Source organism: Drosophila tropicalis, unplaced genomic scaffold (genome assembly GCF_018151085.1).
Source record: "Drosophila tropicalis isolate 14030-0801.00 unplaced genomic scaffold, ASM1815108v1 contig_713, whole genome shotgun sequence".
Lineage (NCBI taxonomy): Eukaryota > Metazoa > Arthropoda > Insecta > Diptera > Drosophilidae > Drosophila > Drosophila tropicalis.
The window spans coordinates 73,380-100,579 of record NW_027173197.1 but is presented as its reverse complement, the minus strand read 5'-3'; the positions used below and the strand labels follow the sequence as shown (position 1 = coordinate 100,579).

Sequence of the window (27,200 nt, the reverse complement as noted above, 5' to 3'; positions counted from 1 at the left end):
CTGCGGACTTTCTCTCTGTACTTCTGCAGAGAAACATTTGTTGTGATCAGCTCTGTGACTTGCTGCTGCTTGGTTGCATCTTCGTATAGTTAGGACACCAGATCCAACACTAGTTCCAAACGAATTGGCCACGTCATTTGCTCCAATGCCAAAGGCCAGGATAAAGGCTATTAGAAAGCCAATAACGACCATCCATAGTAACTCCGGCGAATAGGGATCCATGTTTGTGTGCTGAAACTATTACCAGCAACAACACAAAGCCAAAAAAAAAAAACCACCCAAAACTTTCCTATTTATATATATAAATCAAACCCTATCACTCTTTCGCTATATATATATATATATATGGTATATAACTGTCGCTGCACTAACTAAATATATTGTACGCTTTCTATGCTCTCTCTCTCTCTCTCCTCTGACACACTAAAACTGTTAAAATATGTGCAAAATAAAAACCTGTTGGGGGTGGATGGATGGTAAAGATTTAACTAATTGATTTGAATTTTTGATGAAGAGGTAGATAGATGATTTGGATAATATTTGTTTTTGGTTTTGTTTTCCAAAGGATCTTGTGCAAAAATAAAGTTTTGGGAACTTATACAAATACTACGTAATAATAAACGATAGTCGAATGAACTAAACAAAAAAATCTTAATTAGTTAATAAATTGAGAAATTCTTTTCAAATATTCTCTAAACAGCCATATTTGCGCTTAAACTTCATTGTTGTTATTTTCATAATTGAAAATTGAAGTACAACTTGCCGAAAATGCAAAATGTAAGTCACTAAAATACCCTGGGATTTGTGAAGCCTCTCTCTCTCTCTCTCCCTCTCTTTCTCGTTCTCTCTAAATCTCTGAGTCTGTCTCTTGTTTCTTCCTTTGAAGCTTTCTTCCTCTGTCACACTGGGACCGAAAACTGTAACTGCCTAAAAGTATGTAATAATTAATAATGTTAAAACCTATTTTTATAATTCACCACAGAAAATAAACTCTCACATGCACATATACAAATATAAAATAAAACTCAATCTCCCTTTCTCTATCTCTTACACACACACTCTCTAACTTAACGGCTTTAAGTTCTTTCTGTTGGTAGTTGTTGTTGTTGCTGTTGTTATAGACGCAATTTCTCAAGCTCGTTGTTGATTATACCAATTCCACTTTGTTGTTGTTGATGTTTTCTTTTAAAAAGTTTTTAATCCTTCGTTTTTAGTTGCTTGGATTAAAACAATAATCAATTGGATGGTGTTTGTTGTTGAGTGGAATTAGTGTTTTGTTGCTGTTGTTGTTGTTGTTAAGTTTCTTGTTATGTTGAATAGGCGTTAATTGTTGTCGAGTTATTGGTAAACTGTAAATTAAACTGGAATTAATAAGTAATGCGAAAAAATGATTTGTTTATTCGATTGAATTCTCACCTGACGTTTAGGACAGTATATTTGCATCCACCACTGAGAATTATTCACCATGTCTAGGAAAGTAGAATAAATGATGAGGAAATTTCGTAAAATTCATAAAAGTCAAAGGACTCAGTTTGCCCGCTAATGTATGCAATAGACAATCAAACAAATTGCCATTAAACATTTTAAATGTTCTCTTTTGTCGAATATTGCATACTTTAAGGGGTAATTTTTCACCATTATACATTTTCAGATCCGTTTTTAAAAGGATTTATAGATATAGGACAAATCAAATATAATATAATAAATATGTATACTTATATATATATGTAAGTAACGTTTTGATAAGATTCTATTTGTGTTTTGTTTCTCTTAGCTTGTCCTTTGTTGATTAAGTCATAGGCTTGTATTTGGTAAATGCTTATTAACTTAATTTTAATCCACCATCAGAAATATGGCCATGCCCTAAAAATTTCCTTTTCAAAGTTTGAACGAAACATGTTTCATGACATATTTCTCACCACTTCATTTATGTATATTTGTTTTATGTACATATATATATATATCTATAAACCTGCATATGTTCGTACATTTGTATGTTTGTTTAACGATAATAAAAACCGCACTTGAACGTTAAGCAGCGCAGCTGGAAAACGCTTTGTTAGTGTGCACGCAGGAAAAATCTAATTGAAAATGATCAGATGGCCAATTTTGAATTTAGCATTTGATTTGCGTGTACGAAATCTACAAATAACCGGTTACAATCGGTTAAAAAAGAAATTCTACCAGGCCTCTCTCCACCCCATAATCATTAGGTCATTAAGAGTTTTTCCCTCACAATTGGTTAGGTTATTCAAATGAAATGAATTGCTCGCCAATTCCAAAGAAAATGTTCACAATTGAAATGGTAATTGTCTATTTGTTGATTGTTAGTTGATGTTGCTATTATTCTCTATTCATTGATATAGAACAATATAATATACATATATCACATACCAAGCAATCTTATGGCATGTGCATCACCTTAATGAATCAATAGCTTTTAATTTAAGTTAATTTTACCCTTGTGTATCCCCACAATTCCAATGTATGTAGGTATGTTCATTATGAAAAACAAGAATCTTATAAAACACAGACTAAACAAAAGCCATTGTTGTCCACAAGAAGGACCAAGGAGAGCTAAAAGGAGGGAGGTATGTACATACATATAGTCAGGGCAATGTCTTAGCCAACAAGGTCATGAGGCTTCATGTTTCCTTAGCTGACGTCTAAGAACAGCGCTAAAAACAAGAAAGAAAATAACAAAAATAAAATAAAATAAAAAAATTTTCATAATTCCATGAGTGGGTGTTTGTTTGGGTGGTTAGTTGGATGTGTTGATTGAGTGTCTATTTCACCACTAACTTTATTTACTTTGCTCATCCAGCTCATTCAACGTGTTATCCCTTTTCTCTTTCTCAACATATTTAATATTTCTCACGTTTGTACATACATACATACATATGTACATACATACATACATATGTACATACATACATACATACAGGTTTACTTTTGAAGGGTCACCCTAAAACCTTTACTTAGAGCTCGTAATAGTCCTGCGACAAATTGTATAGATGTACATACATACATAAGAATCTACATTTGAGTGTCCCAAAAAAGTATACATAGTTCTAATTGTAAGTCCTAATTAATTAGCATTGAATGAGAAAACGTTGTGAGTCGTTTTCGTCTAAAGAAGGACCAATTATCTTTGTGAAAGATAACCGATTAGTTCTGTGAGGAAGCTGATATATCAGGATTCATGGCTTAGATTTTCAGATTAGTTGGACACATACATACATACGTACATATGTACATACATACATATATGTTTGTATGTGCATCATTATAATATTAATAATATGCTTCGTACAGTTTGACAATCACTGCATGCATGCTCTCAAACTGCACTAGCTCATGCAATTTCATTCCTGCAATAAATTACAGTTATTGCATTACGAAATGGGTCTATAATTGGAATTAACAGAACTGAAGAAAGAGTACGCGAGAGAGAAAGAGAGAAAATAGACTCATGCCATGACATGCCATGTAGTTGGGGAAATGGAAAATGGATTGAATTCAAGTGCAGCAGAGTGTGATAGGCGGACACCGCCGACTGAGGTGGGCCGATTAAACGTTGGAGCACGAAAGGAAGGGGCAGGCAGGGTAGTTGGTCGGTCGTGGTGGCAGTGGTCGTAAATGAAAATGTTGATTTACCTACTATGCACTATCGTCATTGGCAACCTTGACATTGCCTTGTTGCAAAATTGCATTTAATATTGATTCAATTTTTGCCAGCCAATTCCTTTGTGAAGTTTTTATTTAAAACTTTTTGCTAACAACCAAACCAATCATACATACAACAACAACAATATTCGTTCGTTTGTTTGTTGTTCCGTTAAAGCCAGCCCTTGGGCCAACAATTCCACTTGTTGTTGCCAGATAGGGTGGTAAATATGGTGGTTGGTAAAACACCAAACCTTGACAAGTTCAAGGTCGTCATCAACATCCCTTTAGCACATTAAAAAACCGACTCATTTTTCGTACAAACTTGAATCCACCCCTACATCCCCCACCTTCCTGTTACTACCTCCTTTGATCAATGAAGCGCAAAGCTAATAACTGTTTCAAAATCATTTGTGGGAAATGCTTACCTGAACAAATAATTAACAAGCACGTGCAAGAATACGTTTGCATGTGTGTATTACTAACGCCCGTACGAAGAGAATAGAACAGAACGAACGAAAACAGCTGCAAAGTAGCCATTGACTAAATAAAACTTTCGGAAGAAAAGGTGAACAAATAAATCCAACGAAACTAGGGACAAAGGAGAATTGTGCAATAAGGTGTATTAATTTATTGATTAATACAAAGAAACAAAAAACTGTGTGGCACCAATAAAACAAATATTGATGTCCGCCCAAGAGTGTTTTCACTGTTTTCACAAGTGAATGAGGACGACTGTACATCACAATGTCCTTCAAATATTTAATATTCCTGCTTCCTATTTCAATTTCCTGTTTAACCCTTCATCAATTTGTCCTACATGTCCACATCTCTTTCTCTTCTTTTTTAGCTTTAGCATGAGAAGCTCTGAGTAGGCATGCACAGAAAGACAAGCCGAAAGGATACACAAACCGTTATCTAAACATGATCATATGAATGTTTTGGTTAATGTGAAATTTTAGCTTATTGCTGTTCTCGTTGTACAGTTTTGTTTAGTTATTGTTAAACACGAGAAAGAGCTTGTTTATCGGCTGATATAGAAAAAGGTGCGGGGGCAGCAGTAAACAAGGAGGAAACAAGCAAACGTTGAAAGAAAAGAAAAAACACATTTATGTACATACATATGTATGTATGCATGTAGGTACACACACACACACACAAATGTATTTGACGCCGCCGAAAACAACAACAAAGCATTAAGTTCTCGCATTGAATTTCTTATGGAAACAAAACCAACATTTACAATACATACACACATATGTACATACATATGTATGTATGTATGTACATACATATGTACATAAAAATGATGTCCGTTCAACCCGCTTAGCAAACGAAGGAGAGAGAATACCCAAAAAACAAGAAGACCAAAAAACAATGAACTCAAAACGAAATTGGGATGTGAAGCAGAAAGAGAGCCGAGCCGGTAATAACCAGATATTTTAAACCAATTGAGAACAAAAAATTAATCAGAAAGCAGCAAGACAAAAAAAAAACTGTACCGTTAAAAAATATACATAACTTACAGTCTCAGAGTCACTGAAATGATGTTCGAAAATAATTAGATGTGAAATAAGATTTTATTTCAGGTGCTTCTTCGTTTTAGCCTGCACGACCTTGTGGGGTTGCTACCGTTTAAAACCGCCCACCGCCGCTCATGCTGCTGGTCCATATTTTGTTTACCCCCCAAACAAATGATATCATTTCTTGCAGAAATTTCTTGCCACTTTGTATACCCTTTACGACACGAAAGCGAAGGGAGTATACATGTGCACACATACATACATATACATACATGACTAACTAATGATTTACTATGATTCACTATAAGAGTTCTAGCAGATCCTTTGAGAGGAAAATTTGGGAAATATCCACCTCTGACCTTTTAAACTGGTAGACAATTTAAATATACGAGATCAACTTACCTACCAATATGAGCGACTTCAAAACCGACTACAAAAATTCAAATTTTTGATCCTATCTACATATTTTGTAAGGCCAAATATTCATGTACATAGATGCAATATCTAAGACAGTTTTAACTTCTTCAAAGGATCAATCAGCATCATTCAATTCCGTAAGCAGGAAGAGGAAGAAACACAATAGGTAACAAAGGTAAGTTTGTATTATTCCAATTGTTTCACCAACTTTCTTACATACATACATATCTACATATCTCTGATGAAGAGTCAACACATAAATACATACATATGTATGTATGTATGTACATGCCCATAACTTTAGCTTTTTTTCTGTAGTATACTATCGAAGAAGAAAATGCCAATGAAAGGGAAAAAGGATGCAGGGTATCGTTGTGCGTCCCCCCAATTAAGCTCATGGAAATTTTGCAATTGGAAATTGAACATACATACATACATACATACATACCACAGAACATACTTTTCTTTCCTTTTCTATTGTTTGACGTAAGCGTAAGGAAATGAAATATGAAAATGTTCTATACATTTATTATACCAATGTATGCGTGCATGTTTGTATATACATACATACTTATGTATGTACATGTAAATATATCTGTTTGTACATATGTACATACATACATACATACATATGTTTGTAAATAATTGCAATTTTCGCACAACGATTCGAAATTCGAATTTCACTTGCATTTTTTGTCGCTTCTATTTTGCATATTCAATCTTTGGTTATATTTAGTATTAAGGCGGCTAAACTGTACGCAACAACCAGCAAAAGAAAAAAAACTGGCAAAAAGTTTTTTTCTATCTCCTCTTCTTTTTTTTTTTGGCTGCTCTCCTTCATTTGATTTGTACAACAAAGAGTGCACAGTGGGTATAGATATGAAATAATGCCGATGGAAAAAAAAGAACAAAATTTCGGGGAAGCTGTAAAACAAAAATAAATCAAAAAGTGAAACTGACTTTAAGGTTCTGGAGGAGGAGGCCATAGGTCGCGGTGGGTGTGTGGCCAATGCGAATATGTACATACATAGATGTAGCTAGTGAATCATGCTGCGGCAAGTGGCTTTTTAGAGGGCATCGAGACATTGGTCTACGTCTGTCTGGAATGTGCGAGAGAAGATGAGCAAATAATAACGGGGCATAGGCGTGTTGTGAGAGGAAAGTGGAGTGTGCGCAGGGAATATAGAGTAGCTTGTTGTTGTTGTTGCTATTGTGACTGTGGCTGATGCTGCTGCAGCCAGCTGCGACGCTACAACAACAAACATGAAAAACAGCTGCACATGATTTTTACAGTGAATGTCAAACTGCACCCAACTGTACCAAAGAATGTATTTCTTCGAAGAAGAAAATTATGGAAAAATTTGTGAAATAAAATTACCAATTTGTATATTTGACAAGCCCTTTACCACCCTCCTCATCACACTCCCAACCGCCCACCTATCTTCGTTCCTCTCCCTGCCACCACACACACTTTGTATAATACAGTTTATTGATTTTTCTAGACCCACACCAAATTTGTTTCTTTTTTAAAAATTGTTTTTAAATAAAGTTCATCAATTGAAAATCACTGCAATTACATGCATACACACACACACACGCACAAAACATATTCACATACCATACACCCACGCGGGTTGGCAAAAAAAAAAAGTGAAAAAAAACACGCGGCGCCAGCCAGACTTCCAGGATACACAAGGATAAGGCAAAATGTAACAAGCTTTTCCTATTGCCCAAGTAAATCCTATGTACTTGATTTTAATTACTCCTAAAGTGGTAAAAAAATTTATTTTACGCTGCTTATGCAGCTGCTGGTGTCTGTACTCACTTGTATAGCAAAACTATTCAAATCAATATTTTATTTATTGAAACTATTTTTAAGCGGGACGAACTCGCGCGCACCAGCAACCCGGCTTTACTTGCAAAATATCGATAATTCGCAATGTTATCGAGTTTCTCACAGTGTTGAAAAGGGCAGACAGATAAATTTTTTAATCGATATGATAAACATCGTTATTAAATATCGATATCAAGTGAGATGACATTTACTTTTCGTTATTGTGTTGTTTTGGCCAAATATTAAAAATTTCAGTAGTTTTACCCGCAAATCACACAGACACCAACAAGACATGTTCCAATTCAACGGCTTCAATATGGTGTTCCCCGATGGTCGCATCTTTAAGGCCACCTACAAATGTTTTTCGGTCTCAATGCTCCCGGGAAATGAACGAACTGATGTGGAAAAGGGTGGCAAGAGTATGTTGGTATCAACAGGAAAATCTATCCGTTAATTTAATCACAACATTGTATTTCAGTTATCATGCCACCGTCCGCTCTTGATACACTAACTCGATTAAGTGTGGAGTATCCAATGCTCTTCAAACTAAATAATACCAAAAAGTCGCGAGCCTCTCATGCTGGAGTCCTGGAGTTTGTAGCCGACGAAGGTAAATGCTATCTACCCTATTGGATGATGGATAATCTGTTGCTAGAGGAGGGCGATATATTGGATATTGAAAGTGTTTCTTTACCCGTGGCAACCTTCTCCAAATTCCAACCACATAGTACAGATTTCTTGGACATTACCAATCCAAAAGCAGTACTAGAGAATGCGCTACGAAATTTTGCTTGTCTAACAAAGGGCGATGTTATTGCTATCAAGTATAACAAAAAAGTGTATGAATTGTGCGTGTTGGATACACGACCAGGCAATGCAGTAAGCATTATTGAATGTGACATGAATGTCGAATTTGAGGCACCCGTTGGTTACAATGAGCAAAATGCAGCTAGCGGCGCAAGTAGTCAAGGAGGAGATGGTGCCCAAGGTACGAGTGTAGGACAGGGCGAGGTTAGTGGGACTGGTCAAGGGACTGCTGGCGTCCTTGAAGAAGTGATAGAAACTTTCCAAGGATCCGGTGTTCGACTTGATGGCAAAAAGAAGAAGGACAGCCAAGTCGACACTCCCGTATTGAAAAAAGTCTTGCCGCGCGGTGTCCCAGACTATGAGTTCCAATTTGGAAAGCTACGATTTGATCGAAGCATTAAACCCATCAGTGATCGTGTTCAAGAGGAGGGCGCAACCGGTGGTGGTGTTGGTTCAGCGGCTGGTACCGATTCGGAAAGTTTCCGTGGAACAGGATTCTCGATGAAGAAGACGCGCAAATAAATAAAAATTTTTACATATATAGTCTTTAAGCGTATGTATTTAGATGTAGCATATTAAAAGCCAGAGGCGCAGGAACATACATCGATGTTTGTTTATCATAGGTTCAATGTTAAGCGCAACTCTTGCTCTTTGGTCGCTGGCGGTGGAGCTATTGTTGTCATAGGCGGCAGGCGGCGAATTTTACGTCCATGCTTGCCTTCCTTACGCTTCCATAGACCTGATCGTGGTCTATTACCCAACTCTCGCATTCGCTGAGCGCTGCCCACATGTTCCTTATTATGTTCGACGTTGGATAATCTTCCAACTGTCGCCATGCAGGTTCGATCAAATGCGAATTCTCGCTTGGATGGCAGTTGAACAACTACTTTGTCGTCAAATTTGCGTAAAATTGTGCCAAACGTTCCAGCCGCATGAATGAGATGGCAGGGCTGATTCGGATTCTTTTCCAGACAATGAATTCGAGTGCCAACAGGTAAAGCACCGAGTGGATAGGCATCCCCATCATTGGGACGAACTGAAAAGCAAAAGCATGCAAATGTTATTACACCTGAATGGCACACTGCTCAGAGTTCTGACCTGGAATGCGAGGAATTACCCTCGAAGTTTTTAAAATGTCGCCCGCTTTCATATTCTCCGTGGCAAGTATGTATTTTAATTCATCGCCCACCGCCACCAGAGCTACTTTCGCTGTTCGACAGCCATCGTTTAGCACCTCAACAACTCGTTCTTCCTGCGCCGAACCCTCTGTGGGGCCATCGCGAACCCATTTGATCCAACGGTATTGTTGCTTAATTCCACCGCCAATGCCCTTAGCCACCACGCGACCTGAGATCGGGTCACGACCAGCTAGATGTGTTATTTTCAATGGCACCACTGTATACTCCTCAGGGAAATGGACAATCCTGCGAAATTGTTGCCCTGCTCCGGGTGTCGGTTTTTCAACTACTTTTGTTTTGGTGCGCAGCTGTTGTAGGGCGACTGGCGCTACAATTCGCTGGGATTGCAATGTAAGTGAACAGTTAAACAGGCGGGTAAGATTTTGCATTTTTGTTCATTTAATTTAACTCTAAGCTGTTACAAAACCGTGGGAACGGCTAAAGAAATTGTATTAGAGATGGTAAAAAATAGAAACCACATTGATGTTTTCGATTGTTTCTAGAGAAAACATCGATGCAATCGATGGGGTTCCAGCTCTAATTAGTATTCCCCGTTTGTCGTTTGCGGTCGGTCACACTGGTTGCAATAAGAATTGAAAAAACCGCATTAAAAAAACTCTGGAAAAAAGTGCACATATTTGGCTTTAAAATATTGTTAAAATATTAGTATAAACAAAATAATAGTAATTAAGTTGTGAAGCAAAACCGCTTTTACTATAAAACAACAAAGGTACGCAAGTCGAAAATGTGTGAAAAAAAATAAACAAGAACGACGGAAACATAATATACACACACGCTGCGAAAAACGTGTTGTGTGCAAAAAAAAAAGAAAAGAAAGAAAAAGAAACGAATGAAATAAAAAGAAGAGCAACGGTGAGAAGAGGTGAAGAAAAGAACATAAAAAGAACTAAAAAAAAACAACAAAAACAGTTTTCAGTTTGATAACCAAACGCAAAAATAAAAACAGCAAAACCAAAAAAAAATTCATAATAAATAAAAATAGAAGAGGAGAGGCAAGCAAGAAAGAAAAAGAAGCATAATATAAATAAAAAGAAGAAAAGGAGAAGAGAAAACTCGATTGTTATTTTGGAATCTTTAAATATATATACATATATATGTATTATTGTTATTTATTTTTATTTTTTTTTTTGTAAATGTGTACCCCTTAAGTGTGTGTACATATTTTGATGTTAGGTGGAAAAAAGCGGGCGGCAAAGTTTACGCAATCGCCTTGTGAAAAGTGTGCTTTTTGTGTGTTTACGCTTTTGTCTGCTATACCCCTCCCGCATCCCCTACTAGCATAATCGCCTGCGGCCCGCCCCGCCTTGTCCCTCACGATTCGCGCCTCTCTCTGCTGTGTTCCCCCCGTTTGGCAAATGAGTGAGAGACAAACAAGGAATATATACATACTTATGTACATATGTATGTATGTTTAAAAAGTATGTATACAACGAGGCAAGCAGGTGGAGTCGTCGCCGTTGTCGGTTGCTAGCTGAAAAATCAACGAGCGGCATTTTTTTACGCATTTCCAATACGCTGTTGCCTTTGTGTGTATGTGTTTTCGTGTGTGTATGTATGCGTTTGTTTGTGTATGAGTGTGTGTATTTTGGTGTTTTTATTTATTTATTGTGTGTTTCTCTTTCGCTTTTTGCTTCTCAACTCAGATCGGCTGTGGTCTTGTTGGTTATCCGTTACCAGCGAGAGCGAGTGACCGAACATACATACATGTGTATGTATGTCAGTGCTGCCATATTTCAAACGAAAATCCTGCTAGATCAATGAAAGATTATTTTGCACAGAAAAGGCTATGTAAAAGCAACACAACTTAATGTAAATGTAAATGTATGTACTTATGTCTGTACAATACATACATACATATGTATGTACATATGTGTAATACGTAAACAATTTTCAAAAATTGTATTACTCTGAAAATTCACCGAAGACCTGAGTGCCCTAAGACCACAAGTATACAAATACAAAACAAATTAGTATTGAAAGTTCAACAATGTAAAAGGAGGAAAAGAGGTGGCAGGGGGGAAAAAAGGAAGAAATCGGTTATAGAGGGAGAGGGGAGAAAGAACGACCCGCGGCGGCGGAACCTATCTGGTCGACTCACTCATGAAAATAAAGCAGAAGCGTCGATCGAAAAGCACTCGCAATCGTACTCTCGCCTCGATCACATCGCGCACCCAAATTTGTCGCTAAGGCCATTATAATAATTAATAAATATATGTATTCTTAACACAAAGAAACATTGTTAATAAATAATAAAAAAGTTTAAATAAGGAAATCACATCCTTAAATAATATTGAATTAAATAACCAGAATAATTCCAATTCTACAAACTGGGGGGCTCAACCGGGATTTCTGGGCCAAGACAATTAGTGAAAATCGTGTGTGTGTGTGTGTGTGAAGTTCGCAAATGAACAGAAAATTGTTAAAATTGCATGCGTTAACGTGTAATATATATACAAAGTCAAGGTTGTTGGCGAACGAATTTCAAAAGACGCAACCACTACAAGTTCAAAAACTAGTGGAAGTTGGCGTGACTGTACGAGAGGCGACGAGTGGACGGTGAGACGGTGAGCGGTCGGACGACGCAAGAAGAGCGTCACCCAGAATTTTGGCGCCGCTTCGGCAAAAGTCGGCGGCTGAAGTTGAGAGCAGCTCGAGAAGGGTGGTGACTCGAGAGGAAAAGAGATAGCAGACAGCGGACACGAAGTTGATGATAACCAGTGTTCACTGTGGAAGCAGACAGACGGAGATAGCAGACAGCGGACACGAAGTTGATGATAACCAGTGTTCACTGTGGAAGCAGACAGACGGAGATAGCAGACAGCAGACACGAAATTGATGAAAATTAGTGTTCACTGTGGAAGCAGACAGACGGAGAGAGCAGACAGCGGACACGAAGTTGATGAAAATTAGTGGTCACTGTGGAAGCAGACAGACGGAGAGAGCAGACAGAGGGCACGAAGTTGATGATAACCAGTGTTCACTGTGGAAGCAGACAGACGGAGAGAGCAGACAGAGAGCACGAAGTTGGTGATAACTAGTGTTCACTGTGGAAACGGAAAACCAAAGGAGAACAGAAAACGGAGAACAGAAACCGTTACAAAAGCAGACGACGCCGACAAGACCAAACGAGAAGGCAGCTGACACGAAGTTGAGACAATTGGTGTGGAAGCAGACAAAGAGAGATCACGAGAACGAGTGGAAAACAGCCGAGTGAGTAGCGACAATAGAGTGAGTGGCAACAGAGAGCGAACCGAACAGTTGCTACAGAGATATTGAGTGGCCCCATAGAGCAGGACGACTATAGTTGGGTGAGCTGTTTAATTATTGTCTTGAGTGTGAGTTACTTTGCTTGCACAGCGAAACCAGACCGGTGGCAAAAATATCGACGAAATTGATGCGAGCTGCAGAGAGCACATTTCTAAGAATCGTCTGAATTAAACCATAACCTAACACAATTTGACCTACATTAACATAGTGTGTAAATCTTGTTAAGTCGTAACAAATTTGATTGATTAATACTACCTATATATTACTATACCAATCTTGTTAAGCAATATAACTGTAATTGAGTGAAATGGATCGAGGTGAGATTCTAACGTTGCGTATTGAGGAGTTGCGCACTAAATTGAGAGAGTTAGGGCTAGAGACTACAGGCCTTAAAGCAGAGCTGCAAACGCGTCTACTCGCTCACTACGATCTAATAGAAATTGAGAATGACGGGCAGGAGGCAGATTTCGCCTCGGCTAGAACAATTCGAGAAGTCCCGAACACAGATGGGCAAAGGTCATGGTTCACACTAAAAGATGTGGAGGGAAGCGTTTCAGAGTTTTGCGGTTTAGGTTCGATTGATGTTGTACAATGGATTAGGGAGCTAGAAGAATGCGCTTTAACCGTACAGTGGAGTCAGTTACAGCTTTTTGTGTATGCAAAACAATTGTTAAAGGGAGCTGCATTATCGTTTATACGTAGTAAGAGAGATATTTGTAGTTGGGAGTCCCTGAAAGTAGCTTTGAAAAACGAATTTAGAGTAAAGGTTTCATCAGCAGAAGTTCATAGAAGACTGAGCAATCGACAGTTAAAGAGAGGTGAGAACTTGTATGAGTTTTTGTATTCGTTAATGGAAATCGCAAAGCCAATCGATTTGGATGACGAAAGTTTAATCGAGTATTTCATAGAAGGTATACCAGACATGAGAGCAAATAAGGCATTATTGTATCAGGCGAGAACAGTGGATGCGTTAAAAGTTCAAATAGAGACCTACTTAAAATCCTATGATCCTAGAAAGTCGTCAAAGAAAACAACATTCGAGTCATCTGTTCACAAGCAAGGTAGAGATAATAGAGAGAAAAATTCGACAACAAAAGATGATCGTAAATGATTTAAGTGTGGTGATCCTTCACACATGATGAGAGATTGTAACAAGAAAACGTTTACTTGTTTTAAATGTGGCAAAACAGGCTATCGTTCGTTTGAATGTAAAGATAAAGATACCACCAAAGTTGAAAGCACCAATGTTGTAGATGATAAATTAATAAAAGCATCAGGTAAATTTACTGATTCGGGTTTGGAGTTGAAAGAAGTAACTTATAAATCGATTAAGTTCAACGGTCTAATTAATACAGGAGCAAATTTGAGTCTCATACGTAAAAGCGTGTTTGTTAAACTCGGAATTAAGTCACTAACTGGATATTCGAAGACTCTTACAGGCATTGGTGGAAGTCATGTGATGACCTTCGGTAGTTTTAGCATAACTGTCAAGATAGATGGCATTGAGATGGAAGTCGAGTTTCATATCGTTCCTGATGAAGACATGGCATATGAGGCAATTTTGGGTAGAACCATATTAGATCACGTCGATTTGGTTGTTACCAAGAAAGGTACAAAGTTTGTGAGCATCTACAGAAAAGAATCACTGTGTAACGCGAATAAATCTTGTGCTGAGTTGTTTGAGGAATTTGAAAGTATGTGTATGCACAGTGCAGAACAGAATAAATTGCAAATCAAGAGTGAATTGTCACATATCAGTGCAGAAATCGGTAGTGAAGTCAAGAAGTTGATTAATAGTTACAAACCTATTAGAAATACAAGTACTCCTATAGAAATGAAGATTGTACTAACGGATGAGTTGCCAGTTTATCAGCATCCAAGGCGTCTAGCAGAGTCTGATCAGAAAATCGTTGATAGTATAGTACAAGAATGGTTAGAGGAGAAGATAATAAGACCAAGTTTTTCCGAATATGCTTCGCCTGTTGTACTTGTAACAAAGAAGAATGGGAAAAAGCGTCTGTGCTGCGATTACAGAAAGCTAAATGAGAAAGTGGTCCGAGATAATTTTCCTATGCCACAAATGGACACCGTATTAGAAAAACTTCAAAGTGCGTTGGTTTTTCCATGTTCCTGTTGAGGAAAAATCTCAGAAGTACACTGCATTCGTAACTCAGAATGGTCAGTATGAATTCCTGTACGTACCATTCGGAATTTCCAACTCTCCAGCAGTTTTTACCAGATTTATAATGGCGGTAATGAGAGAATCAGTAAAGAATGGAGATGCAGTGGTGTATATGGACGATATAATTATACCAAGTGTTAGCGTGAATGATGGTCTAATTAAACTTAAAAGGGTGTTGAAGATAGCTGCGGAAAATGGTTTGAGAATAAACTGGGAGAAATGTCAGATACTGCAGAGTAAAGTAAATTTTTGGGGCTATATAGTTGAAAATGGAAGTATTAAGCCAAGTAAGGAGAAGACTGATGCCGTTTCAAGATTCCCGATCCCACATGATAAGAAGTCAGTTCAACGATTTTTAGGGTTAACATCGTATTTCCGTAAATTTATCGAAAGATACGCAGTAACAGCTAAGCCCTTGACTGACATTTTGCGAAAGGACAACAAGTTTGAGTTTAAAGAATTGCAAACGGTAGCGTTTGAGCAATTGAAATTAGCATTCATCAAAGGTCCTGTTTTAAAGCTATACAATCCTAAGCTAGAGACTGAAATTCACACTGATGCCTCGAAACACGGTTTCGGAGCTGCGCTTTTACAGAAAGATTCAGAAGATGGTTTATTCCATCCGGTACAATATATGAGTCGGAAAACTAAACCTTGCGAAGAGAAGTATGATTCATATGAACTTGAGGTTTTAGCAGTTATTGGAGCATTAATAAAGTGGCGTATATATGTGTTAGGATTGAGATTTAAGATTGTCACAGATTGTAATGCGTTCACGATGACAATGAAAAAGAAAGAGGTTCCGTTGCGTGTAGCACGTTGGGCAATGTACCTACAAGATTTCGATTATCAGATCGAACATCGTTCAGGTTCAAAGATGCGGCATGTGGATGCCTTGAGCCGTTTATCTTGTTTTTCTGCTAACTGACACTATAACCCATAAATTAAGGGAAGCACAGTTGTCAGATGATTGGACTAAATTGATTAGGAGCTTAGTTCAACAGAAAGGATATGAAGATTTTTACATTGAAAACGAAATATTGTTAAAGGACCCTAATCGAGAACTTATTGTCGTTCCCTCGCAGATGGAAAAGGAAATAATACAGATTGCACATAAACAAGGACATTTTGGAGCTAGAAAGACTCAGGATATCGTAGAAAAATCGTATTATATTCCAAAATTAAAAGAGAAGGTAGTCCGTGTTGTTGAGTGTTGCGTGGAATGTCTTATTGTTAATGCCAAGACCGGCAAAAAGGAAGGATATTTGATGCCAATAAGTAAAGGAGATCAGCCATTGATGACATATCACATTGATCACGTTGGTCCGATGGAGGTCACAACAAAGCGTTACAATCATATACTTGTTATTGTTGATGGGTTCTCTAAGTTTGTATGGTTGTATCCGACTCGTGGAACAGGAGTCGAGGAAGTACTTAGTTCTCTTGAAAAGCAGGCCATAATTTTTGGTAACCCGATGAAAATAATTTCTGACAGGGGATCAGCGTTCACGTCCAATGCGTTTAAGGAATATTGTAACAGACAGGATATACAGCATTTACTGATAGCAACAGGTGTACCCGTGGCAACGGCCAAGTAGAAAGGATGCATAAGATAATAGTTCCAATGATTTCAAAGTTAAGTCAAGAGAATGAGGGAAACTGGTACAAGTATGTAGGTCGTGTGCAACAATTTATTAATAATACTGCTCCAAGAAGTACAAGAGTTACACCTTTTAAGATTTTGACAGGAATAGAGATGCGTAGTCCTGATGATCCCAAAATGAGAAAGCTGATAACCGATTCGTTAATAGAAGAATTAGACTGTGGTCGTGATGAGATTAGAGCGGAGGCTCAAAAGAATATCGATGAAATACAGCAAGAAATGAAAAGAACGTTCGACAAAAACAGGAAATGTGAAAGAAAATACAATTTAAACGAGTTAGTGGCGATTAAACGTACGCAGTATGGGACAGGTCTAAAGTTGAGAGGTAAATACTTAGGACCATATAAAGTTACGAAGGTGAATAGGCACGGTCGATACGACGTCGAGAAGGTTGGCGACGGTGAAGGACCTTGTAAGACCTCAACAGTGGCTGAGTTCATGAAACCTTGGCTAGGATCATTCGGGTCGAATGACTTGTCAGGACAGCCGATTGTAGGAAATGAAGTGTCAGGCAGGCATAATCATGGCAATCGTTTGTTACCGAGTGAGCGAGACAGAACGACACGCAGCGGCCGTACCTATCTGGTCGACTCACTCATGAAAATAAGCAGAAGCGTCGATCGAAAAGCACTCGCAATCGTACTCTCGCCTCGATCACATCGCACACCCAAATTTGTCGCTAAGGCCATTATAATAATTAATAAATATATGTATTCTTAACACAAAGAAACATTGTTAATAAATAATAAAAAGTTTAAATAAGGAAATCACATCCTTAAATAATATTGAATTAAATAACCAGAATAATTCCAATTCTACATGTATTTAAATTATAAAAGTGGTTTATTTTAGCATTTAAAAAATATACATAAAATCAATTAGATTCACAAAATAGCTAGTTTTAGCATTTAAAAGGCTCAAATAACAACAATGCTGTAAATGTGCAGTTATATGTTTATTTATACATATGTATATGTGTAAATACATACATATAACGTTTGTATCAGTCTGTGTATGTTTGCCTTTTGTTATTCTCGTTAATTTTATTTTGGTTTTTATTTTGCATGTTTATGCATGCAAGCTCGATCGATTGAATGAGGGGGAGCCATGTGGGGTTAGGTAAATAACAAAAACAAAAAAACAAATAAAAAGCACATACACCAAGTGAGAAAAACAGTGTTGCCATCAGATACAATTTGTCAAAGATAAACATTCGATATACAACATTCGTTCATATGTATACATATAAACATATGTATGTACATACAAAATACATACATATGTAAATAATAAAGAGGCAATTTTTCCATTGCCAATGCAATCATATTTTTAAATATTTTTATTGGAAATCAATGATGATGGTACATTTGTGTCAATTTCAGTACATGCGGAAAAAGCACCTTTTTCATTTGGTGTGTTTCGCTTAACTCACAATCAGTGACAACTCTGGCAATGCTCTGCTCTGAGCCAGACAACACAAACAAGCTCATTTGTTCACGCTCCACCCCTCACCCATGAACGCCACCCACTTGTTTTAACGGTGTTGTGGTCGGGGAAATTTCCTTTATCTCTCTTTTGCTTGCAATTTTAGATTTGAAAAATTTTGAAACCAACCAGAGAGCGTGAGAAAAAGAGAGCTGTTGCTTTTACACCGGCAAGTGAGCTGAAATTGAGCCCGGGAAAACAAATGCCGCATAAAGCTTGAGCGCACGCGCACATTTCTCTCTCTCTCTTTTTCTCTTTGTTTTTTGTTCCTTCCCAACAACCACTTGGCGCAAAACAAAAAAATAAAAGAAAAATATGGATTATATACACACACATACATATGTATGTATGTACGAATGAATGTGTATGTGTATTTACTCACGTAATCATAGTAGTAGTTGTGTTATTATTTTTCTTTCTCGCTTGTGCTGTTTTTATTGTCATCGAGCGTATATATTTGTGTTTGTGTGTTGTGTGAGCGGCTGCGGTAGCAAAACAGAGTAAGGCAAAAACTGAATATCAAAATGCGAAATGGGAAGCGTTGATATGTACATACATACATACATACATATGTATGTATGTAGAGTCGGGAGGTGCCAAAGGCAAACTATTGCTAGTGAGCAAAGCAGAGCAGCTGCCCGAAGCTCTGCCAGAGCTCCAACTAATGCGTTTGCTGTGTGGGAGGATACAAATACATACATAGCCATATGTATAATTTTTTTTGCAAAATATCTACTAATGTACATATCCATATGTATGTTTTATAGTGTGTCTGTATGTGTATGAACGTATAACGAAAACAAAAAGAAAAAAAAACCTTGAGGGCAAATCAAAACTGAAAAAAGAAGTGTAAATAAAAAAGAATCATATTGCACACCATCGTATACCCTTACCAAGATATAAACAATACAAAAAATGCTTCTTTATGAACATAAACATAAACAATAAACATAACTTTTTAAACAATTAGAATGTTCTGGAAAAAAAGTTTATAATCAGTGTTGTTTTTTTGTTAACGTGATGGTAAAATGAACATTTTTACATATTTCAATTTGTTTATTGAAATGAAAAACTAAAAAAAAAAGTTGCTTATGTTATAAATATTTCCCTCTGTTTCTATTTATGTGTGTGTGTGTGTGTTGTGTATGTGAGTAGGCAAGCAGAATACAAGTGGGATTACCTCTCAATGGCCGCCACTACAACAACAACAACACTAGCAACAACCACCGGCAATAGCATCAACAACAACAGCAGCAACAACAACATCATCATCAGCAGCAGCAGCAACAATAATAATAATAGCAACAACAACAACAACAACAATCACATTGTAACGGTACACACCGTACTAAATACACCCACCAGCATTGCAGGTGCTGCTGTTAACGTTAACGTCGACGCAGCAACTGTTGCCATAGCCAAGGATATGCTGCAGTTGCATCATGGCTCGGCATCTGCGTTGAATAACAACAACAATAATAACAACAGTCCTGAATTGGCCGCTAGCAACAACAACAATAACAGCAGCAGCAGTAGCAATAACAACAATAATAATAACTCAGTAAACCACCCACCTTCCACATCCTCCACCAACACCAACACCGCCTCCTCCTCCTCCGTGTCATCTGGATCTGCGGAAATCTGGACCTCCATATTGCGAATTACGCTTCAATCAGGAAGTGCTCCACGAGGCAACGCCGTCATCCCCATCAGACACAACCACTGTACGCTCCATCGTCAGCAGCCTATTTCCCGACGCCCCGGAGTTATCGCATGTGTCTCCCTTGGGGACACACCTTCAAGTGGAAGAATGCTCGCTTGCTGAGGTCATCGAGACGGTGAGGCGTCAAAAGCCAAATAAAGCCCCGGGTCCCGACTCTATCCCCAACATCGCACTTAAACTGGCAGTAACGATACACCCTCATGTATTCACGGAGCTGTACTCAAAATGCATAAGAGAAGGAGTCTTTCCCACCAGGTGGAAGTTACAAAACCTTGTGTTGTTGCCCAAGCCCGGAAAACCACCAGACGAGGCATCCTCGTATAGGCCCATTTGCCTGTTGGATACAGCTGGCAAGGTGCTGGAGTCGATGCTTTGCTCGAGACTGGAGTCGGCGATATTAGCAGGCGGGGGCTTATCCGAGCACCAGTTCGGATTCAGAAAGGCCAGATCCACAATCGACGCAATAAACCGTGTGGTTCACTTGGCAGCTGAGGCAATCGACGGCTCTAGATGGAAAGGCTGCAGTAAAGAATACTGTATCGTGGTGACGCTCGACGTGAAGAACGCGTTTAACTCAGCAAGGTGGGATCGCATACTGGACGCGCTGGGAACATTCAATATCCCAAGCTACTTGATGAACTGCGTGCGGAGCTACTTTCGCGACAGGAGAATCCGATACTTAACGGATGATGGCATGGAAGAAAGAGGGGTATCGGCTGGTGTTCCACAAGGATCCGTCCTGGGCCCCTTGTTATGGAACATCATGTACGACGGAGTCCTGCGCCTTGAGTTCGAGCAGCACACACACATTGTCGGGTTTGCTGACGACGTCGCTCTGGTGGTTTCGGCCAAGGACCTTCACGTCGCCGAAGAGCGTTGTAGCGTGGCGATAGCCAAAGTTGGCCACTGGCTATCGGCCGCAGGGCTTAAATTGGCAGCGCAAAAGACCGAGGCGGTGCTCATTAGCAGCAGGAAGCGCGTCGAAACCGCAAAAATCAGAGTAGGTGACTCCCTCGTGGTATCCAAGCGTGCCATTAAATACCTAGGTGTCATGCTTGACACTAGATTGTCCTTCAAGGAGCACTTAGAATACTGCAGTAACAAGGCAGCTGCGTCGGCCCGGTCCCTAGCCCGTATATTGCTGAATACGCGTGGCCCGAAGCAAGGACGGCGCCTGCTACTATCGAGCGTAGTAAAATCCACTGCCCTGTACGCAGTTCCTTCGTGGATTAAAGGTGTGGAGGTTAGGAGCTACAGGAGGAGCCTCGAGTCAACTCATCGTCTAAGTGCTATTAGGGTGTGTAGCGCTTTCCGCACCATATCCGATGACGCAGCCCTGGTGATCGCTGGAATGATGCCCATCGATGAATGTGCGGCAATTGCGTCGGCCACGTTTGTAGCATCAAGGCAATCAAGTGGCAGCAACATAACCCAACCAAGAGGACAGGCGCGACTCATGGCATGGCAGCACTCCATGCGCAGATGGCAAGAGAGGTGGGACTCCTCGCCCAAGGGACGGTGGACCCATGCACTAATCCCGGACATCACACAATGGGTGTCGAGGAAGCATGGTGAGGTTGACTACTACCTTACTCAGCTCATGAGCGGCCACGGGTGCTTCAGGAGTTACCTGAAGAGGTTCCACCACGATGTCTCTGACGAGTGCACATGGTGCGGCGCTGGCTTCATAGAAGATGCGAGTCATATGCTGCAACACTGCCCAAGATTTGACGAGGAAAGACAGCGGTTGGAGAGGGTCATGGGCGAGCCGGTGACGCAGTGTAACCTCGCCGGGATGATGGTCGCAAACTCTAACGTGTGGCAGGCGGCCGCCGCATTCGCCGCACACGTGATGAAGAAACTTAGGCAGTTGGAGAGGGAAAGGTCGGCGAATTAAAGAAGCTCACGGTCTGCGAAGCAATACCGACAAGTCGTCCCGCAGTAACCGTAATCCTTTTTTCATTATGCCCGACTTCGTATGTTTGTTCCCTTGTTATGTTATTTGTAATTATGTTAGCAATGTTTTAAATGAAATAAAAAAAAAAAAAAAAACACACACACACATGCACAGATCCGAAGTGAGGGAGTGAGAAAAGTGCGGACGCGTTTTTTTTTTTTTTTTTTTAATTCATTTATTTAGATGGTGGGATACAGTATAGCAGTATAATAGGTTATAGAAATTTAACAATAAATATTACAAGTAATAACATAGGCTACATATGTAAGAAAAAAAAAGAAAGAAAAATAGACAGAATATAGGAAAGAGAAAGTTTGTTACTGCTGGTGGCTTGTGCATTTGGGTGTAGGGAACATTACTTTCGGGACTAGCCAGTGGGCCATTGCATCGAAAGCACAGAAATTCCCTACTTACCCTACCCTAGCCCTCTCGCGTTCTAGTCTGCGAAGCTCAGCTGCCGTAGACGCCGCATAGTCGCTGCATGCTCTCCAGTTAGATTCGCTTTCTAGCATAATCGAAATTAGATTGCCCGCGTTAATAGTTGCACCCAGCTGTGTTCCCAGCCGAGTCCGCTGCTCCGCAAATCGGCCACACGTAAATAGTGCATGGCTAGCATCCTCCTCAATGTCTTCGGTGCACCAAGTGCATAGCGCACTATCGTCGATCTTAAAACGATGCAGATAGCTGCGAAAGCAGCCGTGCCCGCTTAAGAATTGTGTCATCGGGAACGACACTTGGCCATGCTTTCTCTCTATCCAGCCTCTTATATTTGGAATTAGCGAGTGAGTCCATCTTCCACTCAATGCATCATCCCACCTCCTTTGCCATCTGTGAATCGTGCGCTGCCTTGCTTCTGTGCGAGCGACCCTTCTAGTTGCGTTGTTGCTGCGTACTGCCAAGAACACTTCCTGATCCTCTAGGGCTAGTAGATCAATTGGTGGCATGCCCGCAATTACCAATGCTGCCTCCGTGGATACCGTCCTGAATGCACAGCAGACTCGTAGGGCACTCAATCGATATGTCGCTGCCAATCCTCTGGTGTAGCTAGGTGTTGCTGCTGCTCTGGCCCATATGGGCGCGGCATATAAAATAACGGATTTAAGAACCGTCATGAGGAGCTGCCTTCTCCATTGTTTGGGGCCCCTGGAGTTGAGCATGATGCGTGAAAGTGCCCTGCAAGTGCCTGCAGCCTTTGTATTAGTCATCGCCAAATGTTCCCTGAAACTTAGCCTGGTATCAATTATTACTCCAAGGTAGCGCAATGCTCGCTTAGACGCAACCGTTTCATCCGCAATTTTGATTGATGCTGTCTCCACTTTTTTTCCTGCTACTGACTAGCACCGCCTCCGTTTTTTGCGCCGCCAGCTCCAATCCCATTCTGTCCAGCCAGCTTTTGACTATCAACACTGCCTCATTGCAGTTAGTTTCTGCCAGGCTCAGATGCTTCGCCACTACCACCAGTGCAATGTCGTCGGCGAAGCCCACCATCGTGCATCCTGCCGGTAGCGTCAAACGAAGAATGCCGTCATACATTACATTCCATAATGTCGGCCCTAATACCGAGCCCTGAGGGACTCCGGCTGAGATGTGATGCGTTCTAAGCCCGTCATCAGTATTGTACAGGAGAGTCCGGTTGCTGAGATAGCCCCGTATGATACGTGTTAGGTACATTGGCACTCCAAAGCCTTCCAATGCAGATAGAATTTTATTCCAGCGGGCAGAATTAAAAGCATTTTTGACGTCAAGTGTGACTATCAGGCAATACTCCTTGTCTCCGCCTTTCCATCTCGTGCCTTCAATTGCATTTGCCGCTATGTCTACAACTGTTTTTATGGCATCGACAGTCGAGCGTGCTCTGCGAAACCCGAACTGAAGCGGAGCCAAGTCCCCCACCTCTCTTATGGCCACTTCCAGTCTGTTGCAGATGACTCTTTCAAACACTTTGCCTAGGGTGTCGAGCAGGCAAATGGGCCTATATGCTGAGGGATCATCTGGTGGCTTATCAGGCTTGGGAATAAGGACCAGTTTCTGAATTTTCCATCTGCTTGGGAAAATGCCTGACCTCATGCATAGGTTAAAGAGTTCTGCGAACGCCTCGGGCTGCAGGGACACCGCTAGCTTAGTGGCGCGGCTTGGTATACCATCTGGGCCTGGCGCTTTGTCGTCTGCGATACTCCATGCAGCATCAATTACCTCTCTCGCGGTAATCTCTGCCTCATATTCTGCTGGTGTCGCCGATGGATCTTGCCTTTCTGCTGGGTCATGCACTGCAGGGAAAAGGCTGGATACGATGCGGCCGAGTTTCTCAGAATCTGTCGGAGCTTGCTGCTTGTGCCCGTGAAGCTTTTTTACAATCGTATTATATGCCTTTCCCCAAGGATCTGTGTCGGCCGTGTCACAAAGCTCGAGAAACAGCGTACGCTTGCTGTCTTTGATTGCTTTTTTGAGTATTTTTCTCTTAGCCTTATACTGCTGCCTCAGTGTTTCCGCATTATCGCTGCCTCCTGATCGAGAATATTGGCGACGCGCTATGTGGCAGTCTCTTCTAGCTGCGGCGATATCGTTAGTCCACCAGTACACGGGTGTGTGGTGTCGCCGATATGTGCCTCGTCTTGCCATACTCCTGTTGCATGCTTCTGTGAGGCAAGTTGTCACCGCCTCTGCTGCAGTCTCCGGGTCATTTGTGGTGTTAATGACCAGCGATTCAGCGAATAGCTGCGGGTTTAGCGTCTCCGCTTTGTACCCTTTGCACGAGTTGCGCGTAGTTGCTGCTCGGTTGCTATTGGCTCCTATGTCGCACAAAATGCCTTCATGGTCACTGCCGGTGTAGTGGTTGCTGATCCTCCATTTTATACTGTTGAACAGCCCGCTGCTGGCAAATGACAGGTCAATTATCGACGCAGCACCACCCCTGTTGCATGTGTGTTGCGATCCCTCGTTGAGCAGAACCACATCGAGGGATGCTAACGCCTTAAGAACGGCCCTTCCCCTCCAGTTTGTGCTTGCGCATCCCCAATCCACAGACCAGTCGTTAAAATCGCCTGCTATGACCACCTTTTCGTGGCCTCTGGCGTCGTCAATTAGGGCATCTAGAATGCTATAATAATCATCGGCAGTTAGGCTGGGGGCCAGGTAACAGCTATATATTCGTACGCCAGATATCTCTGCTCTAACGAATCCAACAGCTGCGTGATTATTTTCCAATAGACATGGTGAACTTTCACATGCCCAAATTGCTGATCCTCCATCCAGCGACTGAATCCAGCCTCCACTACTCATGCGGCGGTAAGGCTCACTTATCAATGCAGCCGCTACCCGTAACTCCCTGACTGACTGAGTCAGTAAGTCATGGGCGGCCCTGCAATGATTGAGGTTGAGCTGCAGTGCTCTAAACATCCCTGATTTTGTTTAATGCCTTCAGGAACGCCGGACACATCCTGCTTAGCGTTTTATGTGAGACATTTTGCCCCCCCGCTCGGGTACAGAGGATGCACAATGGTTCTTCGCAACATTCGCTGGCACGATGGTGCTCTGTGCTGCCACAATTGAAGCACTGTTGAGATGCGTTAAATTGGCTGCCACAGTTTTTGCTGCTACATGCCCGAACTCCAAGCATTTAAAGCATCTGAGTGGTTCTACCTTGATCCTCACTCTACAGACTGACCATCCGATTCGAATTGTGCCCTCGCTAAGTAGCTTTTCGGCCAGCTCGGCTGGTAGTCGTTGTGTCGCTGTCTGCGTGTTGCCGTATGCCTTTCGTAGTCTTGGCGCCGCATCTGCTGGAATATCTCCGTCTTGCGATGCGAACACTGCTTTGAGCACATCGTCTGGCGTGTAAGCCCCCAGAATGTCCTTAATTTCTACAACGATCGACTTTTTGGGAACTCGGACTACTGCGCTATCGCCGAGTGCATCTTGTATAGCCGCCTTTAGCCCCTGTGTGCTTTCGTTATCCTGTTTCACCATTTGGATGGTGATACCGCCGGCAGAATTCCGGATGCTGCGGACTTTCTCTCTGTACTTCTGCAGAGAAACATTTGTTGTGATCAGCTCTGTGACTTGCTGCTGCTTGGTTGCATCTTCGCAGTTTATAAATATGACGTCTGGTCTTGGTCTCTTGTTTTTCTGACCTACAGTCTGCCATTTCTGCTGGGTGCGTTCACCATTCAAGGCCTTGTTAGCCGTCTGAGGCATGGTCGACGGGTCAGCTACCGCGTCTCTCACAGTATCAGCATACGAAGGTCTATCGTGAGCCCGCCTCTTCTTCATTGGTGAGTTTCTAGTTGATGGCTGTTCCTCGCGGGGCCTCTTCGGAGTGACTTTATTGCCATTTTGTAGGCACAGGTCCACATTGGGATGATTTCGAGTCGGTTTCGGCTTTTCAGAATCTGTCGGAGCTTGCTGCTTGTGCCCGTGAAGCTTTTTTACAATCGTATTATATGCCTTTCCCCAAGGATCTGTGTCGGCCGTGTCACAAAGCTCGAGAAACAGCGTACGCTTGCTGTCTTTGATTGCTTTTTTGAGTATTTTTCTCTTAGCCTTATACTGCTGCCTCAGTGTTTCCGCATTATCGCTGCCTCCTGATCGAGAATATTGGCGACGCGCTATGTGGCAGTCTCTTCTAGCTGCGGCGATATCGTTAGTCCACCAGTACACGGGTGTGTGGTGTCGCCGATATGTGCCTCGTCTTGCCATACTCCTGTTGCATGCTTCTGTGAGGCAAGTTGTCACCGCCTCTGCTGCAGTCTCCGGGTCATTTGTGGTGTTAATGACCAGCGATTCAGCGAATAGCTGCGGGTTTAGCGTCTCCGCTTTGTACCCTTTGCACGAGTTGCGCGTAGTTGCTGCTCGGTTGCTATTGGCTCCTATGTCGCACAAAATGCCTTCATGGTCACTGCCGGTGTAGTGGTTGCTGATCCTCCATTTTATACTGTTGAACAGCCCGCTGCTGGCAAATGACAGGTCAATTATCGACGCAGCACCACCCCTGTTGCATGTGTGTTGCGATCCCTCGTTGAGCAGAACCACATCGAGGGATGCTAACGCCTTAAGAACGGCCCTTCCTCCTCCAGTTTGTGCTTGCGCATCCCCAATCCACAGACCAGTCGTTAAAATCGCCTGCTATGACCACCTTTTCGTGGCCTCTGGCGTCGTCAATTAGGGCATCTAGAATGCTATAATAATCATCGGCAGTTAGGCTGGGGGCCAGGTAACAGCTATATATTCGTACGCCAGATATCTCTGCTCTAACGAATCCAACAGCTGCGTGATTATTTTCCAATAGACATGGTGAACTTTCACATGCCCAAATTGCTGATCCTCCATCCAGCGACTGAATCCAGCCTCCACTACTCATGCGGCGGTAAGGCTCACTTATCAATGCAGCCGCTACCCGTAACTCCCTGACTGACTGAGTCAGTAAGTCATGGGCGGCCCTGCAATGATTGAGGTTGAGCTGCAGTGCTCTAAACATCCCT

At 41.2% G+C, this 27,200-nt stretch overlaps 2 protein-coding genes and 1 long non-coding RNA gene across 3 annotated transcripts; 1 reads left to right on the top strand and 2 right to left on the bottom strand.

Annotated features, from left to right (window-relative positions):
• Positions 1-1,035: 1,035 nt before the first annotated feature.
• Positions 1,036-7,527, bottom strand: LOC137579579 (uncharacterized). The gene is made up of 3 exons (XR_011032854.1): positions 7,432-7,527; positions 1,417-1,469; positions 1,036-1,349 (listed from the first exon to the last, which is right to left on the bottom strand). It is a non-coding gene; the product is annotated as an uncharacterized lncRNA (long non-coding RNA).
• Positions 7,528-7,624: 97 nt separating this feature from the next.
• Positions 7,625-8,848, top strand: LOC137579577 (ubiquitin fusion degradation protein 1 homolog). The gene is made up of 2 exons (XM_068293358.1): positions 7,625-7,859; positions 7,919-8,848. The coding sequence occupies exons 1-2, from the start codon at positions 7,733-7,735 to the stop codon at positions 8,767-8,769; spliced, it is 978 nt and encodes a 325-aa protein (XP_068149459.1). The 5' UTR covers positions 7,625-7,732; the 3' UTR covers positions 8,770-8,848.
• LOC137579578 (large ribosomal subunit protein uL2m-like) lies at positions 8,789-9,886 on the bottom strand. The gene is made up of 2 exons (XM_068293359.1): positions 9,346-9,886; positions 8,789-9,283 (listed from the first exon to the last, which is right to left on the bottom strand). The coding sequence occupies exons 1-2, from the start codon at positions 9,812-9,814 to the stop codon at positions 8,865-8,867; spliced, it is 888 nt and encodes a 295-aa protein (XP_068149460.1). The 5' UTR covers positions 9,815-9,886; the 3' UTR covers positions 8,789-8,864.
• Positions 9,887-27,200: the final 17,314 nt, after the last annotated feature.

Excerpts from the sequence above, each read along its gene's own strand:
- LOC137579577 (XM_068293358.1), top strand. The coding sequence starts at position 7,733 with ATGTTCCAATTCAACGGCTTCAATATGGTGTTCCCCGATGGTCGCATC. Across the intron at positions 7,860-7,918 it reads TGTGGAAAAGGGTGGCAAGA|TTATCATGCCACCGTCCGCT; the intron begins GTATGTTGGTAT and ends ATTGTATTTCAG.
- LOC137579578 (XM_068293359.1), bottom strand. The coding sequence starts at position 9,814 with ATGCAAAATCTTACCCGCCTGTTTAACTGTTCACTTACATTGCAATCC. Across the intron at positions 9,284-9,345 it reads GGTAATTCCTCGCATTCCAG|TTCGTCCCAATGATGGGGAT; the intron begins GTCAGAACTCTG and ends TTTGCTTTTCAG.